The sequence below is a fragment of the Gossypium hirsutum genome, chromosome A01 (assembly GCF_007990345.1).
Source record: "Gossypium hirsutum isolate 1008001.06 chromosome A01, Gossypium_hirsutum_v2.1, whole genome shotgun sequence".
NCBI classification, from domain to species: domain Eukaryota; kingdom Viridiplantae; phylum Streptophyta; class Magnoliopsida; order Malvales; family Malvaceae; genus Gossypium; species Gossypium hirsutum.
The window spans coordinates 12,023,088-12,047,766 of record NC_053424.1 but is presented as its reverse complement, the minus strand read 5'-3'; the positions used below and the strand labels follow the sequence as shown (position 1 = coordinate 12,047,766).

At 33.0% G+C, this 24,679-nt stretch overlaps 1 protein-coding gene, 1 long non-coding RNA gene and 1 pseudogene across 2 annotated transcripts; all 3 read right to left on the bottom strand.

Annotated features, from left to right (window-relative positions):
* Positions 1-345: 345 nt before the first annotated feature.
* On the bottom strand, positions 346-2,492 carry LOC107918169 (uncharacterized). The gene is made up of 3 exons (XR_005901041.1): positions 2,039-2,492; positions 1,004-1,131; positions 346-420 (listed from the first exon to the last, which is right to left on the bottom strand). It is a non-coding gene; the product is annotated as an uncharacterized lncRNA (long non-coding RNA).
* A 326-nt stretch (positions 2,493-2,818) lies between these two features.
* On the bottom strand, positions 2,819-5,298 carry LOC107944679 (choline/ethanolaminephosphotransferase 1-like; annotated as a pseudogene).
* A 17,041-nt stretch (positions 5,299-22,339) lies between these two features.
* On the bottom strand, positions 22,340-23,269 carry LOC107917521 (uncharacterized). The gene is made up of 2 exons (XM_016846857.2): positions 22,852-23,269; positions 22,340-22,701 (listed from the first exon to the last, which is right to left on the bottom strand). The coding sequence occupies exons 1-2, from the start codon at positions 23,126-23,128 to the stop codon at positions 22,610-22,612; spliced, it is 369 nt and encodes a 122-aa protein (XP_016702346.1). The 5' UTR covers positions 23,129-23,269; the 3' UTR covers positions 22,340-22,609.
* Positions 23,270-24,679: the final 1,410 nt, after the last annotated feature.

The window sequence follows — 24,679 nt, the reverse complement described above, 5'->3', positions numbered from 1 at the left end:
GAATTCGGATTCAGAGCACATAGGGTGTCAACTGCATGTTGATCAATATCATTCTTATTCGCTGCTGTAATGCCTCCCACATGCATTTGTAGAGGTAGGAGCCAGCCATTATGTGCCTTCTGCAAATTGTTCTTGGACCGCAATCTAGTGTAGTTGGTTTTTCCTGTTCCATTTGCCACCAGTCAAAACATAAAAGAGCTATATTATGGTAACTCCATCAGCTTACACAGTAAATTATAGCTCGCATGTTTCAAAGGTATGATTCAATCAGTAGGGATTTTGGTAAAATAACAGTCGTTGAGAAGGCAAATTGATGATAAATTAGATAGGAGCAGAGAATATATACTATATTTTATCTGAACAAATGTTCCTTTCTTCAAATATATTGGAATGAATAATGATTAATTTGCATCATCAACGCTAGTGAAAATCCATAAAGAACAAAAAAATGATAGTTAGAATGTAGCATAAAATTAGCTTAATTCTGCTGGGCAAAATTAGACAACTGCATCCCAAACACCATCACTAGAGATAATCATCCCACCACTAGCAGTAGACAACTACAGAAAATAGGCTAGTTGATAAAAGAAAACAATTAATAACAATCAAGAAAATGTCTTCTAATTTTAGATAAAACACTAACTCGTTCAAGCAGACCCTTTTAAAGAAAATTGATTAAGAAAGAAAATTCCAAATGCAAAAGCACTTCAACGTGCAAGTATAGGACACATAAGGATACGGATATGAAATTAATGGCTCTACTATGGAGTTAATGATCACAAATTCAGAAATGTTACTGGTTTGGAAGTTCGAGGAACTCCATTACAGGCAAGTACATATCCAATCTCTTAAAACAGTGGCAAAAAATTAACATATAAAACTTATGCCAAGATGAACAAGGGTTGTTGAGTATTTCAATTTAAAATCTGTGGAAGACCAAAACGCAACAGCTGATAAAAGCAAATCACATTTTAACGAGGCAAAGATGAAGCATAAGCAGTACCTCTCTTTCCTTGATTTCTTCCTTGAGAATAAGCTGCACTTGTATTTTGAAACAGGTAGCTATGAAATAAGTTCTTGGGTGAGACACCGACTTTGTGTTCCAACACTCTCCCCTAACTCAAGTAATTCCTAAAGAGATAAATATAATCATGAATGATTAATAAAAAAAATAAAGAAACAATTCACAAATGCTAAATTATTGTGTTTTAACCTAATAAAATTAAGCAACGATTTCAGCTAAGTCTAAGGATGAGTATGGACTGGTTTGGATTGGTTTTAAGGAATAATCACATAAAACCAAAATATTTTGGTTTCCGAAATTTTGAATTCAAATCAATCTAAATTATAACAAAAATCAAATAAGCAAATTAAAATATTTAAATGAGATTGTAAGGAACCTATAATGAATAAAGAGGATGACCATGGAACAGGACCAGTATATAAAATAAAGCAGATATAAATAATGTTTATATACAAGGAAATTAGACTTGAACCAAAAAGTCGTAAATTAAAGAAAGTTTATATACTCAATTACTCATGAACAAGCATGAATCAATGGTGAAGCTTGGAGAGTACTGGTTTGAAAAAATGTCAAAAGAGTTTTGAGTGTCAGCGTATAGGAAAAAATGTCAATTGTTGTTAATCTATTCATGAATCCACTAATCTTTATTTACAAATAAAAGATTAGTAAGCTTGCAACATATATTAAACTCATAACCATACAACGATAAGAAAAGAAAAAATTGACTTCCTAGTTTCTCACAATAACTTCTCTTATATATTTCAATCTTTTAAATATCTTTGTGATTATTTTATGAATCAATTCGCATGTTTAATATAACATTAAGAATGAAAGCGGGTAGATATAACAAGACCTACCATTTTTGGATGTGTCCTGTCAATCCTTCACCCAAAATTTTCCTAGTCTAAATTTCTAGAATTTAGTAACATTAGGGGAATAAATGATAAACCCTCATAAGGAAGGTTGGTTTTAAGGGCTAAAATGGAAACGCGTAAGTTAAATATAAACACTTACTTGTAAATGACTCTTAACATGGTAAAGATTGAGTCCATCTAAATCCATCAGGTCCAGAATAGTCTTCGGTGTTGCTTCTAAAAATAAGATTTATGGTCAGTTCTATGGATAATTAACAGTTAATTCGCTTACCAGCAGCAACGGCAGAGCCCCACAGTAACTCTAAGAATTCAGTACTATTGAGAAAAATATATACACGGTTGAGTTTCAGAGACCAGAAAGCACAAGCCAAAGTTCAGTTCATGCATGAGGACTACCCGGTAACACATGTCATCCAAAACAGAAGAAACAAGCATGAAATTCTCTAGTAGCAACTTACGAAAGAGCCTGAACAGGATCCAAATTTAAATCACAAAAGAATATGGAAATTACATATAGGCAATTACACAAACAACGACCATAAAAGCAATAAACTAGTAGTTAAGAAGAGGTGAAAGGGTAAAAGAGAAGCTTAACATACCTGAAATTGAAGAAGAAAACTGTGAAAAATCAGTTTTAGTGCTTATCGACTACCTGTTGAGTTTGAGACAGGAAAGATTTTTAGAAGACCAAACTTTATACAAAAAAGAACTTAATCAAAGTATATAAAAGAGTACCAAAAAAAGCCACAATTAATTTATATAGCTTGTTATGACCTGATTTTGTTTCTTTTCTGTCAAATAAATATTTAATAAAATGAAAATCTAATTTCTATATTCAATCCATTATTTCGATTTTTAGGATTCATTAACTCAAATACTACTTTCTGCACTTCAAATTTTATTATATTTACTACTAATATATAATAAAAGGCTGCATTCTGTAATAACCCTGTAAGTTAGAGAACCATCAGAACAAGAACAAAAATATATACTGCATAAAAGGCTGAATCACTTCAGTAAATAAAGCATGCCTTTGAATATTTAGGATCCACTTCAATTGCCTTAGTAGCATCCTGTATGGCACTACCATACTCTTCCAATTTGGTGTGAGCAAGTGAGCGATTAGCCCAGTACACTACATTCTGACTATTTAGCTCTATCGCCTGCGTGTACAAGTCAATAGCCTGACCATATTTGTATGCTGAATAAAAGAAAGAAGGTGAACGTTGTTATAAGAAAAGAGGACAAACTCAAATTACCAAATGAGCACTCCTCCCATGAGTACAACAAAAGGATAAAGCTGACAAGAAAGAACAGAAAACACCGATTAATCATTTAAGCATACATGGAAGGAATAAAGAAGCACAATAAATTTACAGAATTACCATTGCTAATGCCAGTAACACGCTTCCTTTTCTTGCCTTAACGATCTTATGGACATTGCTTATACTGCAATAGCAACCATACAAGTACATAAGAGAAGCTTATGCGGACACTAAAAGACAGCAGTACTATGAACAAAAAATAAATGTAGGATGGACTAAAATAAGGTGGTCTCATGCATGGAAACCTTGGCCTCTGCATTACACATGAAGCTATGAGTTGAAAACAAAAGGGGAATTGATAATGACAATGCAATTAGATCATTTAACTCAGCCTAATAATCCATAGCTCTAGTATAAGGCTACAAGCCAACAAGAAGCCAAAAATGAAAGCATGAGAAGCTTCAGCTCTCACATTGGACTACTAAAGTGGACAGTTTTCCACTAAAGGTCAAAGAATAAGTAATTCAAAGCACTAGCGTGAAACTACAAGAGTGCCAAATAGAAATTATAAGAAGCTTCAGCCATGAAAGTTGAAGTAAATTTTGACCATTTAGGATGCAGATAACCACTTACTTGCAAGCCACTGTAGGTAAAATAGCAATTGGTGTCAACAAATACACAGCAGCTTTATATGTTGGAAGTTCTGGAAAAAAAAAGGTGAATAAGTAATAAAATAGTCAAAGAAAAATGGCAAAGCAACAAGAAATCCAATATAAGGTGCTAACCCTTTCTTAAACAAAGAACTTACAATTAACATAAGGTATCCAACTCAAGAAGGGTACCGATTGCTGAAATGGCTGAGCCCACCACCGGGCACCTTGAGGGGAAAAAGGTAAGCAATCATAAAACGTGAAAAACAATAATAATAGAAGAAAAGAAATCAAAAGAAGTTTCAAATTTTTTATACGTGGAACACAAGTAATATAAAGGTTTAGTACAGACTGTCAAAGGCACCCCCATAACATCGAGTGAGGAAACATACCAACAATTGCTGTCATAAAGTGCAATCCATATTTCAGCGCAAGACCCTCAGTCGGCCCATTGACAATAGGAAGGATAAGTGCATTGGTGAAATAGCTGCAGAAAATGACACAACAGAAGTATCAGCATTGGTAAAAGAATGTTCCACTGCATGCTACAAAAAACCACATTAGAAACTCCCTTCTAAAATTTTATGTAGAAAGGATGGAGACATTCGAGAGGAATACATATCAAACAGAATATTTAGAATACCTCAAATATACATCACGAAGTTATCACAAAATACTTTCAAAAAATTACCTAACGTTGAATAAAGTTTGATAAAAAAAGATTGAAAACAAAATTTATAAACCCTCTATAGAATAAACCAAGTAATTTAATAACTGCAAAGTGTATGGCAGGATTTCTTAGAAGGAATACAAAATACAAAACTAAATTACTCTTTTGATAACTTACTGTTCCCATGTAGCTCCATAAAATGGTATAGATAAAATTACCCAGAACCAGAAATTGTCCCCTCCGCACATGGCAGTGCTCCCAAAATCCATGGTTTCGAACTGAAAAAGAATCAATATTGTATAATGGCAGAATTTTATTAGACATTGTTATGTAATGAAACAAGTTAAATACATACCGTACTTGCAAGTGCATCACACCCTGCAATATTTCAAGACCACCAAAAATAATTACTCCATCAGAAAATTTTCTAATAAAAATAGAAAAGGATGGAAAGAAGAGATTATAAAGTGAACTTACCATGGTCAAAAAGTTCTCCAAGTGGACTCGAGGAGTTTGTTCGTCTAGCTTGTTTCCCATCTACAGCATCAAAAGTCTAGCAAGTAATTACTAATATGTGAAACAGATCCCATACTTTGAATACATTGCCAGAGAGAAAACATTCACGCTCATCCCCCTTCCCCAAAACACCAAGGAAATAAAGAAAGAATAAGGTGGAGGTATAAACCTGATACAAAAATAGAAGCAACCCGTGTGCAAGATGAACCCATCTTGGTGGAGGTGAATCCAAGCGAGGGGAATAAACCTGAAATAGTAATACAAATAAAAGAATTGAATGGAATCCTAACCATGCATTTTGTTTTTATTCAATGATTCTTCAACAGTCGAAAATTTGCGGGTGGGTTTGTCAATCTTTCATCGAAATGAGTGTGTGGAAGTGGGAATGCGAATGGGAACGAAGTAGCAAACTGTTAGTAGGGACTTGAGACAGCTAGGGTTCCTTCGATAAGAGCTTGGAGACGCTGCTGGAGAGTTTCTTGATTGAAAAGAGCAACGGAGGGGTGAGATTGGGGGTGTTTTGGCGATACCGATTTTAGGGGGAAAAATTAGGGGTTTGGGCTAAATTTTAGGGATAAAATAGCGTGAAATAATTTTTTTTGTGGCGTTTTTATAAAAACCGCCCCTATTGTTAATGGCATTTTTAATAAAAATGCCACCAAAAATTATTTCATCATTTTGCTATACTAGTTTTTTTTATTTTATCTATTAAAAATTATTAGTTAAATGATTTTATAAAATATTTATTATTTTTATTTTTATAAATTAGTTTTTATAAATAAAAAAACTAAGTACTCTAAAAATAAATATCGCATATTTTAATAAGAAAAAAAATAATTAAATAGCTGTAATTAATTATCAAGTTAGAATTATTCAATATAAGCAATCAATCTCTCACATATCAAATTTCTATTAAAAATTAAGACGTTAATCATGATTTTATATTATTCTTTTCCGATCTAATCTCCATTTCATTAGAGATATTTCTTCCTAACTAAAATATGACTATTTTGCTAGATGTTCGATGTGGAATGATTTTAGTTTTTGTATTTCATTTTTATTTGTTATAATTTGGTCCTATCCATATCAATCTGTTACTTTTATTTATTTATTTATCAATTTTTTTTAATTCTAATTTTTAAATATATCAAATGGTTTAGATTAAATATTTTTAAATATAAAAGTATTAATTGATTGTATAAAATTCCATCATTTAACTAATCTTAAGTAAACTTTAAATCCTAAACCATTTAATATATATAAAGCCTAATCCTTAAGTAAACCTAACACTTAACCCTTAACCCCTAAGCCTTAATCCCCAACCCTTAAACCATAAACCATAATCCCTAAACCCATAATCCATAAACCTTAAAATAATAACTCATACACTTTAAACTATAAATCATATACCCTAAATCATAAACCCTAAACTATAATGATAATTAATTCAATATTTTAAAATTAATACTATCTCTTTTATAATTATATAAGAAAATATTTATCATATAAATTAAAAAATACTAATTAATCTAAACCCTAAACTCCTAAACCCTAAACCCTAAACTATAAATCTTAAAACATGAACATGAACCCCTAACCCGTAACCCCCTAACACTTAAACCTTAAACCACAACCCTTAAACCACCCTTAAACCATAATCCCTAAACCCATAATCCATAAACCTTAAAATAATAACTCATAAACATTAAACCCTTAACCATATACTGTAAATCCTAAACTATAATGATAATTAATTCAATATTTTAAAATTAATACTATCTCTTTTACAATTATATAAGAAAATATTTAACATATAAATTAAAAACAATTAGTCATATACCAAAAATCTTTAAAATTATTTTAAATAATAGTTTTTTAATTTTTTAATTTTTTGTGGCGTTTTTCAAAAAATGCCGCTAAAGATCGAACATTAGCGGCGCTTTTTGAAAAGCGCCGCTAAAGGTATACATATAGCGGCGCTTTTAAAAAAGCGCCGCTAATACTTGATCTTTAACGGCGTTTTTATAAAGCGCCGCTAAAGCCACTAAAGGCTCAATACAAAATGATGACGATGTGTTAAATTTTTTGCGGTGTTTTTTGTAAAGCGGCGCTAAAGATCGAGCATTAACGGCGTTTTTTGAAAAGCGCCGCTAAAGGTGAACCTATAGTGACGTTTTTTAATAAGCGCTGCTAATGCTCGACTTTAGCGGCATTTTTTAAAAGCGCCGCTAATGCTTGTTCTTTAGCGGCGTTTTTCATTCAAACGCCACTAAAAAATGCCGCTAAAAACCCGTTTTGGTGTAGTGAAAGGGTCTAAATTTTTTTAGCTATTAAAGAACAATTTTGTGTCTCAATTTGGATCTAAAGAAAAAAAAGATTATTTAGGAGATGGATTTCTTGCAAGTTAAGAAGTTTAGGAAAGCTCATAAGCCAGACCCTGAAAAGGATTTGGAGAATATCAAATGATAGTGGTGGTGGTGGTTGTGGTGGCGGCGGTGGCGGTGGCGGTTCTGATGGTGGTGGTGATAATGATGTGAAGAAATCATCCAAAGTTGACAATGGTGTTGAAGTTGAGGATGATGATGATTATGATTTTATAACTGTTAGAATTAAGTGACCCGAATTCTTATTTAAATAAAATACGATGGAAAATAAAATAAAAGTAAAATCCATATAGAACTAGACTTCTTTTATTTTATTTTAGAATAAAGTTTTTTAAACCTTATTAAACTCCATCTATTTTATATTGGTTAGGATAATGTGTTTCAATCCTACTAGAATATGGCTTTACAAGCCTATAAATAGACATAGTCTATTCCTCTTGTATTGGATTCAAATTTTCAACATAGTGAATTTTCTTCTCCTCTGCCCGTGGTTTTTTCCCGAAAGGATTTCCATGTAAAATTTGTGTGTTCTTTATTTTATTTTATTTTATTTTTATTTTATTTTTTATAAATTGGTATCAGAGCTTCTGGGTTGTTCATTTCAATCACAGTAATGGCGTCTTTAAAGTATGAAATTCCACTGTTGGATCGCAACACTAGATTTGCATTGTGGCTGATTAAGATGCAAGCAGTTCTTACGCAGATGGATCTGAAGGATGCCCTGCTAGGGAGATAAGATGCCTTCGACATTAACAGATGAAGAGAAGAAGCGTAAGGATCGAAAGGCGTTAACACAATTACATCTGCATTTGTCCAACGAAATTTTGCAAGATGTGATGAAAGAGAAGACTGTCGCTGCATTATGGAAGAGGCTAGAACAAATATGTATGTCGAAAACTCTAACAAGCAAGTTGTATATGAAGCAGCGTCTTTATGCTCATCGTTTGGAGGAAGGTGCGTCTATGCACGAACACTTAACAGTGTTTAAAGAAATTCTCTCAAACTTGGAGGCCATGGAGGTTCAGTATTATAAGGAAGATCTAGGGTTGATTCTACTTTGTTCGTTGCCCCTATCTTATTCAACCTTTAGAGACACGATTTTATATAGCCGCGAGTCTCTCACAGTTGATGAGGGTTATGATTCTTTAATCTCGTATGATAAGATTAAGCATCTTGTAGTTAAACCCGACTCTCAGGGAGAGGGTCTCATTAATCATGGGAGACAAGATCGGAATACTGATGATGATCGTGGTAGGATACAGGAATGGAATCCTCGTAGTAAATCTAAGGGTAGATCGAAGTCTTCAAATAGAGGTAAACTTGTAACTTCTGCAAGAAGAAAGGACACATTAAAGCTGCGTGCTATAAGGTACAAAATAAGATTAAAAGGGAGGCTGCGAATCAAAAGGGAAAACAGCCAAAAAATTCTGGTGAAGCTAATGTTGTAGAAGACTACAACGATGGTGAACTTCTAGTCGCTTTTGTCAATGATTCTAAAGTAAGTGAGGAGTGGATACTTGATTCAGGCTGCACCTTCCACATAAGTCCCAATCGGGATTGGTTTACAACTTACGAAACAGTGTCTGAATGTGTTGTTTTGATGGGAAAAAATGTTTCGTGTAAAATCGCAAGTGTTGGAACAATTAAAGTTAAGATGTTTGATGGAGTTGTCAGAACACTTAGTGACGTACGACATGTTCCAGAATTGAAAAGAAATTTAATTTCGTTGAGTACTCTTGATTCAAAAGGGTACAGATACACAACTGAAAGTGGGGTTTTAAAGATTTCTAAAGGGTCCCTTGTTGTGATGAAAGGGTAGAGAAAAATTGCCAAGTTATATGTTTTGCAGGGTTCTACTGTTACTGGTGATGCAGCTGTCGCTTCCTCTTCCTTGTCAGATGATATTACTAAACTTTGGCATATGCGCCTAGGGTATATGAGTGAGAATAGCATGGCAGAATTGAGCAAAAGAGGACTTCTTGATAGGCAAGGAATTTGCAAACTGAATTTCTGTGAGCACTGTGTTTTTAGGAAGCAAAAGAGAGTTCGATTCACTAGGGGAATCCATAACACGAAGGGAACGTTGGAGTATATTCATTCTGATCTGTAGGGGCTATCCAGAGTGCCTTCGAGAGGTGGAGCTAATTATATGCTAACCTTTATTGATAATTTTTCCAGAAAAGTTTGGGCGTTCTTCTTGAAGCAGAAAAGCGATGTGTTTTCAGCATTTAAGTCTTGGAAAATTATGATTGAAAAACAGACGGGAAAACAGATAAAATACCTCCGTACAGACAATGGCTTAGAGTTCTGTTCTGATGAGTTTAATAGATTGTGCAAGTCAGAAGGGATCATGAGACACTTGACAGTTCGTTATACTCCACAGCAAAACAGCATTATAGAACGAATTAACAGAACGATCATGGAGAAGGTTCGATGTATGTTGTCAAATGCCAACTTACCGAAGTCATTTTGGGCAGAAGCAGCCTCTACTGCATGTTTTTTAATCAACCGATCTCCATCCGTTGCCATTGAGAAAAAGACTCCACAAGAGGTATGGTCTGGTAATCCTGCTAATTATTCTGATTTAAAGATTTTTGGGTGTCCTGCGCATGCTCATGTTGATAATGGAAAATTGGAACCGAGATCCATTAAATGTGTTTTTCTTGGTTATAAAGCTGGTGTAAAAGGGTATATGTTATGGTGTCCTGAAAATAGAAAAGTTGTGATTAGCAGAGATGTTGTTTTTGATGAAACTGCTATGCTACCTAACTTATCTCTTAAAGACTCTTTCAATAACGAAAAATCAAAAGCAGGTAGAGCATCAGATTAATACAGAGTCAACTCCTCAAGCCAGAACAAAAATTGAGAATAGAGTTGCTTCTTCACCACAGTACTTTATCGCCAAAAACAGAACTAGAAGAGAAATTAAACATCTAAAGAAGTATGCCGAGGCTGATCTAGTTGCTTATGCTTTAAATGTGGCTGAAGATATAGATGCGAATCAAGAGCCATCTAATTATTTTAAGGCGGTTAGCTGTGAAGACTCAGAAAATTGGATGTTTGCTATGCAAGAAAAGATGGAATCACTCTACAAAAATAGAACATGGGACCTTGTGAAACTTCCTAAGGGTAAAAAGGTTGTTCGTTGTAAATGGGTGTTTAAAAAGAAAGAAGGGACTTCAGGAGTTGAAAAACCCAGATATAAAGCAAGGCTTGTTGTAAAGGGTTACAGTCAAATTCCAAGAGTGGACTTCACAAATGTGTTCTCTCCAGTTGTTAAGCATAGTTCGATTCGAGCTTTGCTTGGTATTGTGGCCATGCATGATTTGGAGCTTGAACAGTTAGATGTAAAAACTACATTTCTGTATGGAGAACTTGAGGAGGATATTTACATACAACAACTAGAGGGTTTTATAGTCTCAGAAAAAGAGGACTATGTTTACTTGCTGAGAAAGTCCCTTTACGGTTTGAAACAGTCACCAAGACAGTGGTACAAGAGGTTTGATTCCTTTATGACTTCTCATGATTTCAAAAGAAGTAGTTTAGACAGTTGTGTTTACTTTAAGAAAAACTATGATAGTTCTTTTGTGTATCTACTTCTTTATGTTGATGACATGTTGATAGCAGCAAAAGATAAAGGAAAGATAAGAAAGGTCAAAGCCCAACTCAGTGAAGAATTTGAGATAAAAGATTTAGGACCAGCAAAGAAGATACTTGGTATGGAGATTCTCAGAGATAGAATAGCAAGTAAATTGTACCTAAGTCAGAAGGGATACATTGAGAAAGTTCTTTGCAGGTTCAATATGCAGAGTGCTAAGCCTGTTAGTACTCCTTTAGCAGCCCATTTCAGACTTTCATCGGCTTTTTCTCACAATCAGATGATGAGATTGAGTACATGTCACATGTTCCATACTCTAGTGCAGTGGGATCTCTCATGTATGCTATGGTTTGTTCACGTCCAAATTTATCATATGCAGTCAGTGCAGTTAGCAGATACATGGAAAATCCCGGTAAAGAACATTGGAAAGCAGTTTAGTGGATTTTAAGATACTTACAAGGCACTACTAATGTTTGCTTACAGTTTGGAAGAACTAAAGATTGAGTCATAGGGTATTTTGATGCTGATTTTACTGGAGACCTTGATAGAAGAAGATCTCTTACAGGTTACGTCTTTACAGTTAGAGGTTGTGCAATTAGTTGGAAAGCCACTTTGCAAACTACAATCGCTTTGTCTACCACATGTCGATTACTGAGGCTTGTAAAGAAGCTATTTGGTTGAAGGGACTATTTAGTGAACTCAATGAACACCTTCAAATCAGTACAGTATTTTGTGACAGTTAGAGTGCCATCTTCCTTACAAAAGATCAAATGTTTCATGAGAGAACAAAACATATTGATGTTCGGTATCATTTTGTTCGTGATATTATTGCTCGTGGTGATATTGTTGTGAGCAAAATTAGTACTCATGAAAATCCTGCAAATATGATGACTAAGTCACTTCCTATAACCAAGTTTGAGCATTGCTTAGACTTGGTTGGTGTTCATTGTTGAAGTTAAACCCTTAAGGGGTTTTATGGAAGAGGTGGAGAACTTGTTCATTAAAAGTTCGCGATGAAGAACTTGTTCGTTGAGAATTTGTTTCAAGGTAGAGATTGTTAGAATTAAGTGACCCGAATTCTTATTTAAATAAAATACGATGGAAAATAAAATAAAAGTAAAATCCATATAGAACTAGACTTCTTTTATTTTATTTTAAAATAAGATTTTTTAAACCTTATTAAACTCCATCTATTTTATATTGATTAGGATAAGGTGTTTCAATCCTACTAGAATATGGCTTTACAAGCCTATAAATAGACATAGTTTATTCCTCTTGTATTGGATTCAAATTTTCGACATAGTGAATTTTCTTCTCCTCTGCCTGTGGTTTTTTCCCGAAAGGGTTTCCACGTAAAATTTGTGTGTTCTTTATTTTATTTTATTTTATTTTATTTTATTTTTCACAATAACCAATGAAGTGAAAAGGAGATTAAAAGAACTTAGAAAAAACAGTTTTTATGGTACTGATTCCTGAGAAAGAAGAAGAAGAGTTGTACAACGAGGATGATGGGGAGGAGGTCAGTGGCGAGACGTGCTCGAGTGAATGTAGGGATGTTGAAGTTGAAGGTCGACAATGGTGGGGTGGATTCGATGCTGTTTACGAGAAGTATTGCGAGCGTATGTTGTTGTACGATAAGATGATTGCACAACAGCACAATGAAGCTGGTAAAACGTTATTTGCATTATTGAATTTTACATCGAATTTGCGAATCATACGAGCTTTTAATACTTTTAGTGCTGCATTACTTGTTTACATTGTGTTGCATACTAGCATGATGAACAATTTTAGGAGGTTGAATTGTATAAGGTCTTAGTCGAAAGCAGATGTACATCCTAGCCTCTCTAATGATCCGTGTACCGTTCTGCACTCGGCAAGATCCTCTCCTTGGCTTATTTTCTTCCTCGATTTAAGATTATGATTTTCTGTCACAAAGATAATAATTACTTTAACAGGTGGTCGAACTGTTCCCACAAATTTTTTTTTAATATAACATCTTGTAAGAGAAAAGTTTCAACACTGAAGCAGAAACAAACATGGACACAATATAGTACTAAAACCACCAATCCAACCATGAAGAGAAATATGTGGCATCATTCATAATTCACCTTACTTCCTAGAAGAATATTTCTCTGAAAATTGGGTGTCGTTTGATCATTGTGGTTTCTGTGAAGAAAAAATTACTGCCATGGAACTTTTCTTCTCAACTGAAGCTTGAAAACCTAATGATCAAACTATTTCAGGTCTTGACTTCACATAATAGATGATTGAACAAACCTCCAAAAACAGTATTGGAGATACCAATAGAAAGTTTAGCAGTTGTTTAAATTGGAAGTATCTCAAGAATCCCACTCCCCTAGAATATAAGTAAAATACAAAAGCATGCATCTTAGAAACCAATCACAACAAAATCTAAATCAGTATAAAATTTGAAGCTAAAAAGTAGATTCCAATACATTAATGATTTCCTGTAAGCAGGATTATTTAAACTAGCACCTAGAGAACTTGATAATTATTAACATACCAGGCATGAATAAAATGAAATGAATGGTATACATTGTCTAGTTGCAAAAGAACATACCAATAATGACTTTGAATGTAATTGTATAGCAAAGGTATTCATGCTTTACACCAAGGCCTCATTTTATCGGAAGAACGTCCTAGACACAAATTGTAGTAGCCATATGCCTGAAAAGTCATAAAGGGAACAAAAATGCAGATACAACGCAGTGCTCTACAATGCCAACTAGCACAGAAACAGAAAGTTGTTTATGAAACCATACATTTGTCTAAAAAGTTCATTCTCTATACCCTTAAAGTGAAACTTTTAAACTCTACAACTGAAATGTGCCTTAAAAAGGGAATGTGACAACTCTCTAACTGCCCTAGTAGAATAAAAAAACTCCAGCAGCGGTGCATAATACAATATTCCTTTTCACAAATCAATGTTTGATGTAAAATCACATACCATAATAGAAAGCTAAAAAATGTTATCATATTAATTTGCACAATATTAATGGATGATTAACTAACTAGCTAACTAACTAATATATCCACTTTGACATAAGCAAAATGATCCCGGTCCCATTGAAGACATTAAGGAAACAAGATAGACATGCACAAAAGATACCTGCAAATGCCTTGTGGGAGCGTGTGTAAATGGAAAATACATGAAAACCAAAAAATAGACAGCTGCAAGTTGAATATTAAACTTGGTTCCTTAACTATCTCATTGACAACATGTTATTAGAATAAGTTCAGTTTGATTTCATTAATTATCACCCCATTTCCACTAATGTCTTCACCTAGGAATGGGTTTTATGTACAATGCTTCTATAGCCCATTAAACATCAATGGAAGATAACAATTAATAAGCAGTCAAATAACTGAAATCTAGCCCTTTCAGCTTTGCCTTAAGGATGAAGCCTTGTGGGAAAATAAACACAACCTGCAAATAGAGCATTGTAACCTAAGAAAACGAGAAACTTACAAAAGCACGCTTTTTTAGATAAAAAGCATCATAGGTGTTGAGTTATATCATCATCCAAAGATTAAAAACAATAAAAATTTGTGTTTCAAAGATGAAAAACAAAAGCAAAACAAAACTGTTGAGAGGAAAAAAATTGAAAAACTTCACATTACTACAATAAGCAACATTACAATATACATAAGTAGATTCATTACATTGGAAGAAAACAAAACATTGCTTGTGGTAGTATCCAAGTTGTAAAATCAGCTTAATGATAACCTAAGAGGCTACTAAATCAGCTAAGTACATGACTAACCTTAGCAAAACAAAAATTACAATCAAACTAAACATAAGTCACATGTTACAAAAAGTTTTAACAACCAAATTGCACATTGGACATTTGCTTGCTGTTGTATTGTTGCCAACTTTCAACACTCCTCATTGGCTACAAAGCAGCAGACACCAATTCTTTTCCTCAAATACTCAAACCTTGCATTAGCTAGTGGCTTGGTTAAAATGTTGGCAAGCTGAACCTCTGAACTGCAATGAATCAAATTGACTTCCCTTTATAGTTTTGCCTCCCTTACAAAATGATACTTGATCTTAAAATGCTTGGTCTCGCCATTAAGTACAGGATTTTTAGCAATAGCAACAGCTGACTAGTTGTTCACCTTGATTTCTGTTGCTTCCTCTTGATCAGCATTCAAGTCACTCAAGAGTTTTCTAAGCCAAATGGCTTGATTAACAATAGTAACAGCTGCAATGTACTCTGCCTCTGTAGTGGATTAAGCTACTGTTTGTTGTTTCTTAGAATTCCAACAAAAGACCCATGAACCTAGAGTGAAAAAATAACCCGATGTGCTCGTCATATCATCAACTGAGCTTGCCCAGTTACTATCTAAATAGCCAATCAGTTTTAGCTCCCTAGTTTTCACAAACTTCACCCCATAGTTCAAGGTCCCTTTGACATATCTTAAAACTCTTTTAGCAACCTTGAAGTGAGCAACATTGCAGCAATACATTAACCTTGATAGAAGGCTAACTGCATACATGATGTCTGACCTTGTTGCTGTCAAATAGAGCAAACAACCTACAAGGCTTCTGTAGCATTTTTCATCCACTCGTTCACGGTCACTATTGCTAGAAAGTTTTTCTCCTTATGCCATAGAAATGCTAGCAAGTTTGCAATTTTTCATGCAAAACTTACTTAGGACATTCAATACAAATACTTGTTGGCTTATAAAAATGCCATGCTCATTCTAATTTACTTCCATGCCAAGAAAGCAAGTCATCAAGTCTAGATAAGTCATCTCAAAAACATCTTACATTTGTTTCTTAAACTCTTCAATCAATTCACTTTTACAACTAGTAACAAGCAAGTCATCCACATACAATGATAAAATCAACAAGGTTTCTTTCTCAAATTTCTTCACATAGAGTGTAGGCTCACTAATGCTTTTTTCAATCCCTAGCTTTGACAAGTAAGCAGCAATTCTGTCATACCAGGCCCTTGGAGTCTATTTTAGACCATATAAACCTTCTTAAGCTTGTAAACTTTGTGCTCTTCACCAAGAACCTTGAATCCATCTGGCTGCTCAACAAAGATCTCTTCCTTAAGAAATCCATTCAAGAAAGCAGATTTGACATCCAGCTGGTGCACTTTTCACAGCTTTTGAGCAGCTAAGGCAAATAACAGCCTTATGGTGTTTAACATTGCAACTGGTGCAAAGGTTTCTAAAAAACCAATGCCATGCTGTTGACTATACCCCTTTACAACTAGCCTCGCTTTGTGCTTGTTTAATGACCCATCTACATTGTGTTTGGTCTTGAACACCCATTTCGAACCAATAAATTTTTTGTATGCTGGCCTATCAACTAGCTCTCATGTACCATTCTTGTGAATCATTTCCATTTCTGCCTCCATTGCTTCTTTCCAGCAGCCCTCCTTTGCAGACTTATCAAAGTTGGAAGGCTCAACAATGGTCATATCACATCTTTTATAGATGTCCATGTAAGTCCTTGTACCTCTGACAGGTACATCATCATATCCTTCCTCAATTTTAGCTTCATTCTCAACATGCTGCAAGTCAAGATCTTGCTAGTCTTGTTCAAACAAGCTTGCATCTGTTCCATCCCATTTCCAACAGTTGGGCTCATTAAATTTCACATCTCTGCTCACAACAATCCTTTTAATGGATGGATTAAAGACCATATACCCTTTCTTTGTACCGCTATAGCCAACAAAAACTCATAGCATAGACCTTCTTTCCAACTTGGTTCTCTTTTCAGCTGGTACAAGTATGTAGCATAAACAGCCAAACACTTTCAAGCGTGAGACAGTAAACTTGTGTCCAAACCAAGCTTCAAATGGTGTTTTGCCTTTGACTACATTTTTTGGCAGTCTATTGAGTAAATATACTGAGGTATTTGCTGCCTTAGTCCAAAAAATGTTAGGTATTTTCCCTTCAAACAACAAACACCTAGTTATATTAAGAACAGTTCTGTTCTTTCTTTCACAAACACCATTCTGTTGTGGTGTGTAAATAGTGGTTAATTAATGTTGAATGCCAATTTCATCACAAATCTTCTAAAACTTTTGAGACACATATTCAGTCCTATTGTTTGACCTCAATACCTTCAGCTTACAACTTGCTTAATTCTCAGCTAAGGCCTTAAACTTGTAAAATAAATCAACCACTTCTGATTTCTGTTTCAAAAAATACACCAAACAGAATCGAGTGCAATCATCAATGAATAACACAAAATACCTGCTGCCATTCAATGAAGAGGTCTTCATAGGTCCATAAATATCAGTTGGAGCCTCTCTTGAGCTCTCCAAGCTTTGTTAACTAGAAAAGGTAGTCTGGTCTGCTTGCCAAGCTGACAGACCTCACATACTTCATTTTTAAGCTTAATCTTGGACATGTCTTCAACTAGACTCATTTTATGTAGCAAAACAAGTGACTTATAGTTCACATCCCCCAACCTTTTGTGCCATAAACATGATTCATCAACCAGAGCAGTATATGCATTTACTTCTAACTGATTCACATCTAAAGTAAAATATCTATCATACATAGCTATTTTCACAAGCTCTTGACCAAAAAGATCCTTAATCATACAAGTTTTATCTCAAAGATAAGGGAGTAACCCTTCTCTAACAACTGACTAACACTAAGTAAATTTTGGTCAATATCAGGTACAAAAAGAACTTCTGAAATTGTTTTGTTACCTGATTAAGTGCAGATCACAACTTTGCCTTTGCCTTTGGCCTAAATGAACTCACCATTCCCAATTCTGACCTTGGACACAAAGCTGGTATCTAGTTTCCTAAACACGCCTTCATCTGATGCCATGTAATGAGTGCAGCCACTGTCAATCAACCAATTCTTTTTGACCTTGTTCGAACTTGCAAAACAAGAAGTAGTAAAAATATGCTCCTCCCAAGCGTGAACATCCTCAACAGCTTGAGCTTGATTTTGCTACTGTAACTGTGTTTTTACCTTATTTTTACAGACTTTTTCCATGTAACCAAGTTGCTTGCAACTTCTACATTGAATGTCAGTCCTAAACCAGCAGTACTTTTCTAAATGAGTGGACTTCTTACAGTGAGTGCATGATGGAAGCTTCCTCTTGGCATAATTATTCTTTGCCTTTTCTTTCTTTTCAGACCAAAACTTTTTACCCTTGTAGCTTGAGTTCAAATTTGAGATTTCTTTACTTCTAGCCTGAAAGGCTCTTTCAGAATACTCCTCCATCCTGTTTTCTCTTCTCTGCTCTTATGTATAAAGAACATTTATCAACTCTGTCAAGGATATAGTTGATAGGTCTCTAGAGTCATCCAAGGAAGAAATTTTTTACTCGTACTTCTTTGGAAGAGTTGTAATGACATTTCAACTATTCTTTTGTCACTGAAATCATCCCCAAGAAGCTTAATATTATTAACTGTGGTCATAATCCTGTCAGAATACTGCTTAATGGATTTAGACTCCTTTATCTTCTTATTCTCGAAGTCCCTCCTTAAGTTGATCAACTGTTGCTACCTGGTTTTATCTGACCCTTAAAACTCTTTCTTGAATCTGTCCTAGGCCTACTTTGGAGAGTCACAAGCCATTATCCTTGTGAAAATTACATCTAAAACTCTATTTTAAAGCAATGACATAGCCTTATACTTTTTGGCACAATCCTCATTATGCTGCCTAATTTGAGTTATGGTAGGATTAACTCTCAAAGGTGGTGGCTCTGTGTCAGTTTGAACAACACCACCACCACAGATCATGAGCTTGCAGGTATGTTTTCATTTTCACATCCCAAATGTTGTAGTTTTCACTAGTAGAAACAAATGGTGGTGGTGGTGAGAAACTCATTCTTTTGCAGCAACCATAAAACCAACAAAACATCTTCTGTTTCTTTTCTTTCAAGCACAGAACACTCAAATGAACAATACACAACAAAAGGCCCTCAAAGATGACAGGCTCTTGATACCATTTGTTGAGTTATATCAGCATTCAAAGATAAAAAAACAATAAAAATTTATGTTTGAAAGATGAAAAACAGAAGCAAAACAAATCTGTTGAGAGGAAAAATTGAAAAACTTCACATTACTACAATAAGCAACATTACAATATACATAAGTAACTTTATTACATTGGAAAAAAACAAAACATTGCTTCTGCTAGTATCCAAGCTATAAAGTCAACTTAATGATAACCTAAGAGGCTATTAAATCAGCTAAGTACATGACTAACCTTAGCAAAACAAAAATTATAATCAAACTAAACATAAGTCACATGTTACAAAAAGTTTTAACAACCAAATTGCATATTGGACATTTGCTTGCTACTGTATTGTTGCCAACTTTCAACAACAAGCCTAATGCATTGCTTGAAAACTAAAATAACCAGCATTGAGCAATCTATTAGATCTTGCAAAACCGGAAAGAGAAAGCCAAAGCACCACAATATTATTGGCATGAGATACTAAATAGTAGCATCCACCAATTGAAAACAAGGCATACAAGCTCTCAGAATATCTGCAATCACAAGAAAACACAAAAAAAATAATCCACAATCAACTTCACCCTCTAAAAATCAAGAAGAAAAAAATGAGAACATACATTGATGAATAGAATATGGACGCTGGATTAAAGGAAAACAAAAATGGAAGCCTTTAGGTCCTTCAAAAGGATAACTGAAAGCCTGTTAGAGCAAAAGCATAGGAAGAATAGTCACAAGTTATATAAAATATCATGATTCTCCATAAATCTAGAATGTAAAGCAACATCAGAGGAACTTTAAAAAAAAGTAACAGTAAGACAATTCTATCTTATTCCATAATATAGGGCTTAATGCGACAATGGAAATTGTTAAAATGTACCAATTTCAAGATAAAAAAAAATGAAAATGTTAGCATTTATAATCATAACAGCAGAAGATACCCATATTTCAGGCCATTGCCAAGAAGATAAGACCGTCTCAAAGTATGACTCTAGACATTATCCAATTAAGATTGATTTTATATAGTATCTCATATGGAGAAACCTCAACTTTAAATGTAGAAACTCCATATAGATAACATAATAAACAGGCAATCATTATAAAATTTTCAAATTTACATTCCAAATAAAAAAAGAGATGCAGAACTCCTCTTAAGAATATATGAATTCATAAAACTGAAATTAGATATTAAATTCACATATTTAACTTTTTTATGAGATAAATGTTGACTCCACCCCATCAATTTCATGAATAACAAGAGAAGTACTAAGTGATCAAAGCAAAATGCAAATAGTCACTAGGCTTCATTGTGTTCTCGAGGTTCATTTGTTTGAAACTCATTTGTACACAGAGTATAGGTGGGGTGAATAGAACCTTAAAAATAGTGGTTTGATACACGCCTTGGATCATTATCCTATTACTTCATATTTTTACTAGAGTTGGTGTTCGTGTTCCGTTTATGTGTTCAAGATTTTTCTCATCGAAGTTTTAACAAAACCAGTTTGTTGCAGTTTACCAACTTTTGTTTGAGTCAATTAACGAGAAATCAAGACTCAACATTAGCCTTTACAATGTCTTCATTTATTTAATTGTTGGAAGATTCTATAAACTACTTAGGTTATGTCATACTCATAATGTGGGGTAGGAGAAAACCTTATATGTAAGAAAAGTATTTTTCTTTTAAAATTTATTCAACAATAATTGTAAACGAAGTGGAAAAAACTTTTAAATAAATTTTATTAAACATTCGTTCAAATAGATGTGTAGTTTTTAATTATTTTATTTAAAAATTATATAAAAGTATGGAAAGACAAAAGTACCATCATAATATTATTAGTTTTCATTTAAAAGAAAAAGTTATGTTAATCTTTTTTTCAATTAATTTGGTACATGATTAATCTGCGACACGAACTTAGTTAGAAGTTCTTTAATATGTATAAATATATAAAAGGAATGGCTAAAGCCACGCACGTGTTAATAATATTTTTTTTTCATTATAAGTTAATGATTAAATTTCAATTATGACCCCTTTACTTCTTTTTTAAGATTATATGACAATAACCAAATTTTAGTTTTTGTACACTCAATATTTAATTTATTTACTTTATTTTTTTATATAATTTGGTACTACACCAACTTTTATAATGTCTTGGCAAAAAAGAAATTACTTTTATAATGTAAGTAGGGGAGAATATTCGATCTAGTCGAGTCAAGTCGAGTAAAAAATTTTTGAGTTAGTCGAGTTGACAAATCTATTTTAGTAACCGAACTCAATTTGAATTTTTTCGAATCGAATCGAATCGAGTCAAAAAATTTCGAATTAAATCAAGTCGAGTTAACGAATTCTATTATTTATACTTAATGTTGCGTTTAGATGAACCAATTATTTAACTAGTAGACGAAGTACAAGATTATTTAACTACATGAACAATATAATGATTTTGTCTTTTAACTTAATCGGTAAACATTTATTAAAAAGACGTAGTTTTGCATTTTAACTTAATTATTTTGAATTTTAACTTTTAAAAAAATGAACATTTATCAAAACGATGTAGTTTTGTCTTTTCTTATTCTAATTTTCGGATAACTCGAATTGTGTAATTCATATTCGAGTTAAACTGAAAAACTTAATTTTTTATTCGAGTTGATCCGAATAACTTGATTAACTCAAATAACTCGAACTATTTAATTCAAAATTTAAATTTTTTATCAAGTTTTTCGAATCAAATTGGATTTTGCTCACCTCTAGATGTAAGGCCTTCCTTGGAAGGAGTCTAAGTAATTTTTTTTATATTATAAAATAATGGTTAAATTTCAAATTTTACATTTTTATTTTTTAATTAAGATTATATAACAATGAATGGTCAAATTTTTTATTTGGTTTTTATCATAAGCTCAAATTTAAAATTTAATCTTTATATTTTAATTTTTGACGTAATTTAGTACTTCAACTTTTACAATTTCATTAGTTGGTATAAGTATTTTATTCTAATTAAAATGTTTACGTGATTTTAAGAACTGTTACCATCGTCAAATTTCTTTGTTAAATTTAGGCCTATTACACTGTTATTTTTTTATCATAAGGCTATCAAGTGGATTTTTTTTATTTCAAAGTATACCCCACAAATTTAGTAGAAGAATTTCAATGGTGATGATAATTAAACTTGAGTTTTTAAATTTAAAAAGTAAAGGGATTAAATTCTTGAAAATAAAAATATGAAGATTAAAATCCAAAAATATTAATTTACTCAATAAAAATTAACCTAATGCAAAATGTATGAAAACCATATTAGTTATTAAGAACACTGCTACGAAAAAACATAACAATAAATTTCTATGCATAAATCATGATATCCAATTGCGCAAAAGATCATTAGGCCACACTGAAACGATGATAGTAATAATAACTAGCTTATCGGATAATGTTCAAATTTTACACTGCAGGGCAAAAAGAGAGATACTTAAATCTAAAAGCAGGTTGTATATGTTTATTTTATTAGTACATATGACCTTGTCTTATTGTGGATGTTTATACTCTACATTTCTGTTATTTGGAAGTAAACAAGGTATAAATGATTTGGCCATGAAGAGGAATCTTCCTACCTTCATGTCCTAACATTTCGGTTATTGCAATATTTGGGTGTACGAAGCTTTATATAGATTTAATTCTTCTCTTTAGCAGCCTCCCATGGTCTTGATCCTTTGATATATTTGTGGAATCCATATGTAAGCAGTGCAAGGTATAAAGCAAACCCTGAAATATATAGATAATATTTTAGTATCAAAACTATTAAGTTACATCCTAAGCTTGATATCTATCTATCTATCTCTATCTCTATATATATGTATAATTAAAAACTGAAGTTTCAGGAACTTATGAACTAAGTTGAGGAATGTAAATTACCCATTAGGGTTGCTTTTAGAACTAGATTCACCATTAGAACCTCATCGGCAGCATTAAGAACAACATCTTCTGTCCATATCCCTTTCGCATCGTATACCATGGAGATGAAAACAACAGTCAAAGTTGCCACAACAGGCAATGAAATCGCACCACCTTTCCCTTCTACTATTTTGTCTAACATCTTCGTTATCAGTTCCCTTAGCTTAGAAGAACTGAAGACAAGCGCAAAAAGAAGAGTCATTTCAGATAAAAGAAGCAGAGACAAGAAGAGATGCATGTTCTCGGTCAACGGGTATTCAACAGATTAATACAATTGTTGGTTGGTTCCTGAGAAAAAATCACATCCATTTATAGGGGGAAGAAACTGGAATCAAACAACATAAAACGTTTAACATGTTTACGTATTGGCATCTGCTTCAAAACTTCACCTGCTGCCTCAATTAAAGAATTATACTTTCCATTTGTAGAATTAGAATAACTTGCAGACTCAGTTAGTATGAAGCACATTGGTACGGATAGTAATCTTGGGCTATTTAAAAATCCTCTAAGCTCTATACAATATTAAAGCTGGGGACGCCTTGGTCCAGAAAGGGAACTCAAATGGAAGAATTTAAACATAGAAATTATCTCCATAGTTGGCAAGTGTAATTTGAGTTAAAGAATAAAAAAACCAACCACTCGTTACTTCAACCTGGTTCCGCTACCAATTGACATTTATGAGAGTTTACATAAAAATATTAAATCTGAAAAATAAGTTTATGTAAAAAATTAGGTTCATTTAAGATATAAATCGGACTCGGACTTGAACATTCAAGACCTGAGCTCAATCTGACCTGTATTTTTAATTTGCTATGTTTTATGTTAAGTTATTTTTATATATTATGTAATTTATAACACATAAAAAAATTAAATCTATAATATGACCATAATTAAACATTAAAAAAATTAAGATGACTATATAAAATTTTAATGAATAAAAAAATATTAAATTAAAAAATAATATAAATATAATTTTTAAAAAATTAATATGGTCAGTCCTAAAATAGACTTGAGTTAACTATTTGAAAATATAGGTGGGCTTAGGCAAAATTTTAGGTCATATTTCGAGTTGGGCCATGCTTGGACAAACATAAATCGTGTTAATATTATGTCTAGTTCTAGCCCAAATCTGATTCGTCCGACCCATGATCACCTTTACTCATTATCATCTTATTGGCTAGAGTTTTTTTCAAGGGTTAATTTCACTAGACCCTCTCAAGCTATAGCCCTTATTCTAACTTGGTCCTTAAACTTCAAAACGTTCTAATTGCACCTCCAAACTATGGATTTATATCAAGCAAGCCCTTTTATTATTAAAATCATTAATTTAACCATCAAATGACATGCTAAATCTTATGTGACGTAATTTTAAACAAAAGTAAAGCATTGTTGTATAATTTTTAAAAGTAGAAAAAAAAACAAAGTAAAACAAAAAAAAAAGAAAAAGAAAAAGGAGTGAATGATAAAAGTTCTGTAAAAGTTTCAAAAACTTTGAAACAAATTTTTTTTTTCAAATAACTATAAAATCAAATAATTAATTCAAATATCATAATATTTTTACCTACATTGTGGGTATGATAAATTCTAATATCATTATTATTTTTTGAACAATCTCATTATAGGTTCTAATCATATCTGTTCTTTTTGACACAATATCTAAAACTACCCATACCCCCTCCCCAACCCATAAACAGGAGGATTGTAACTAGGGGTGAGCGTTTGATCGAATCAAATCAAATTGAATGAAAAAATTTTGAGTTAATCGAGTTGACAAATCCTATTTTATCAT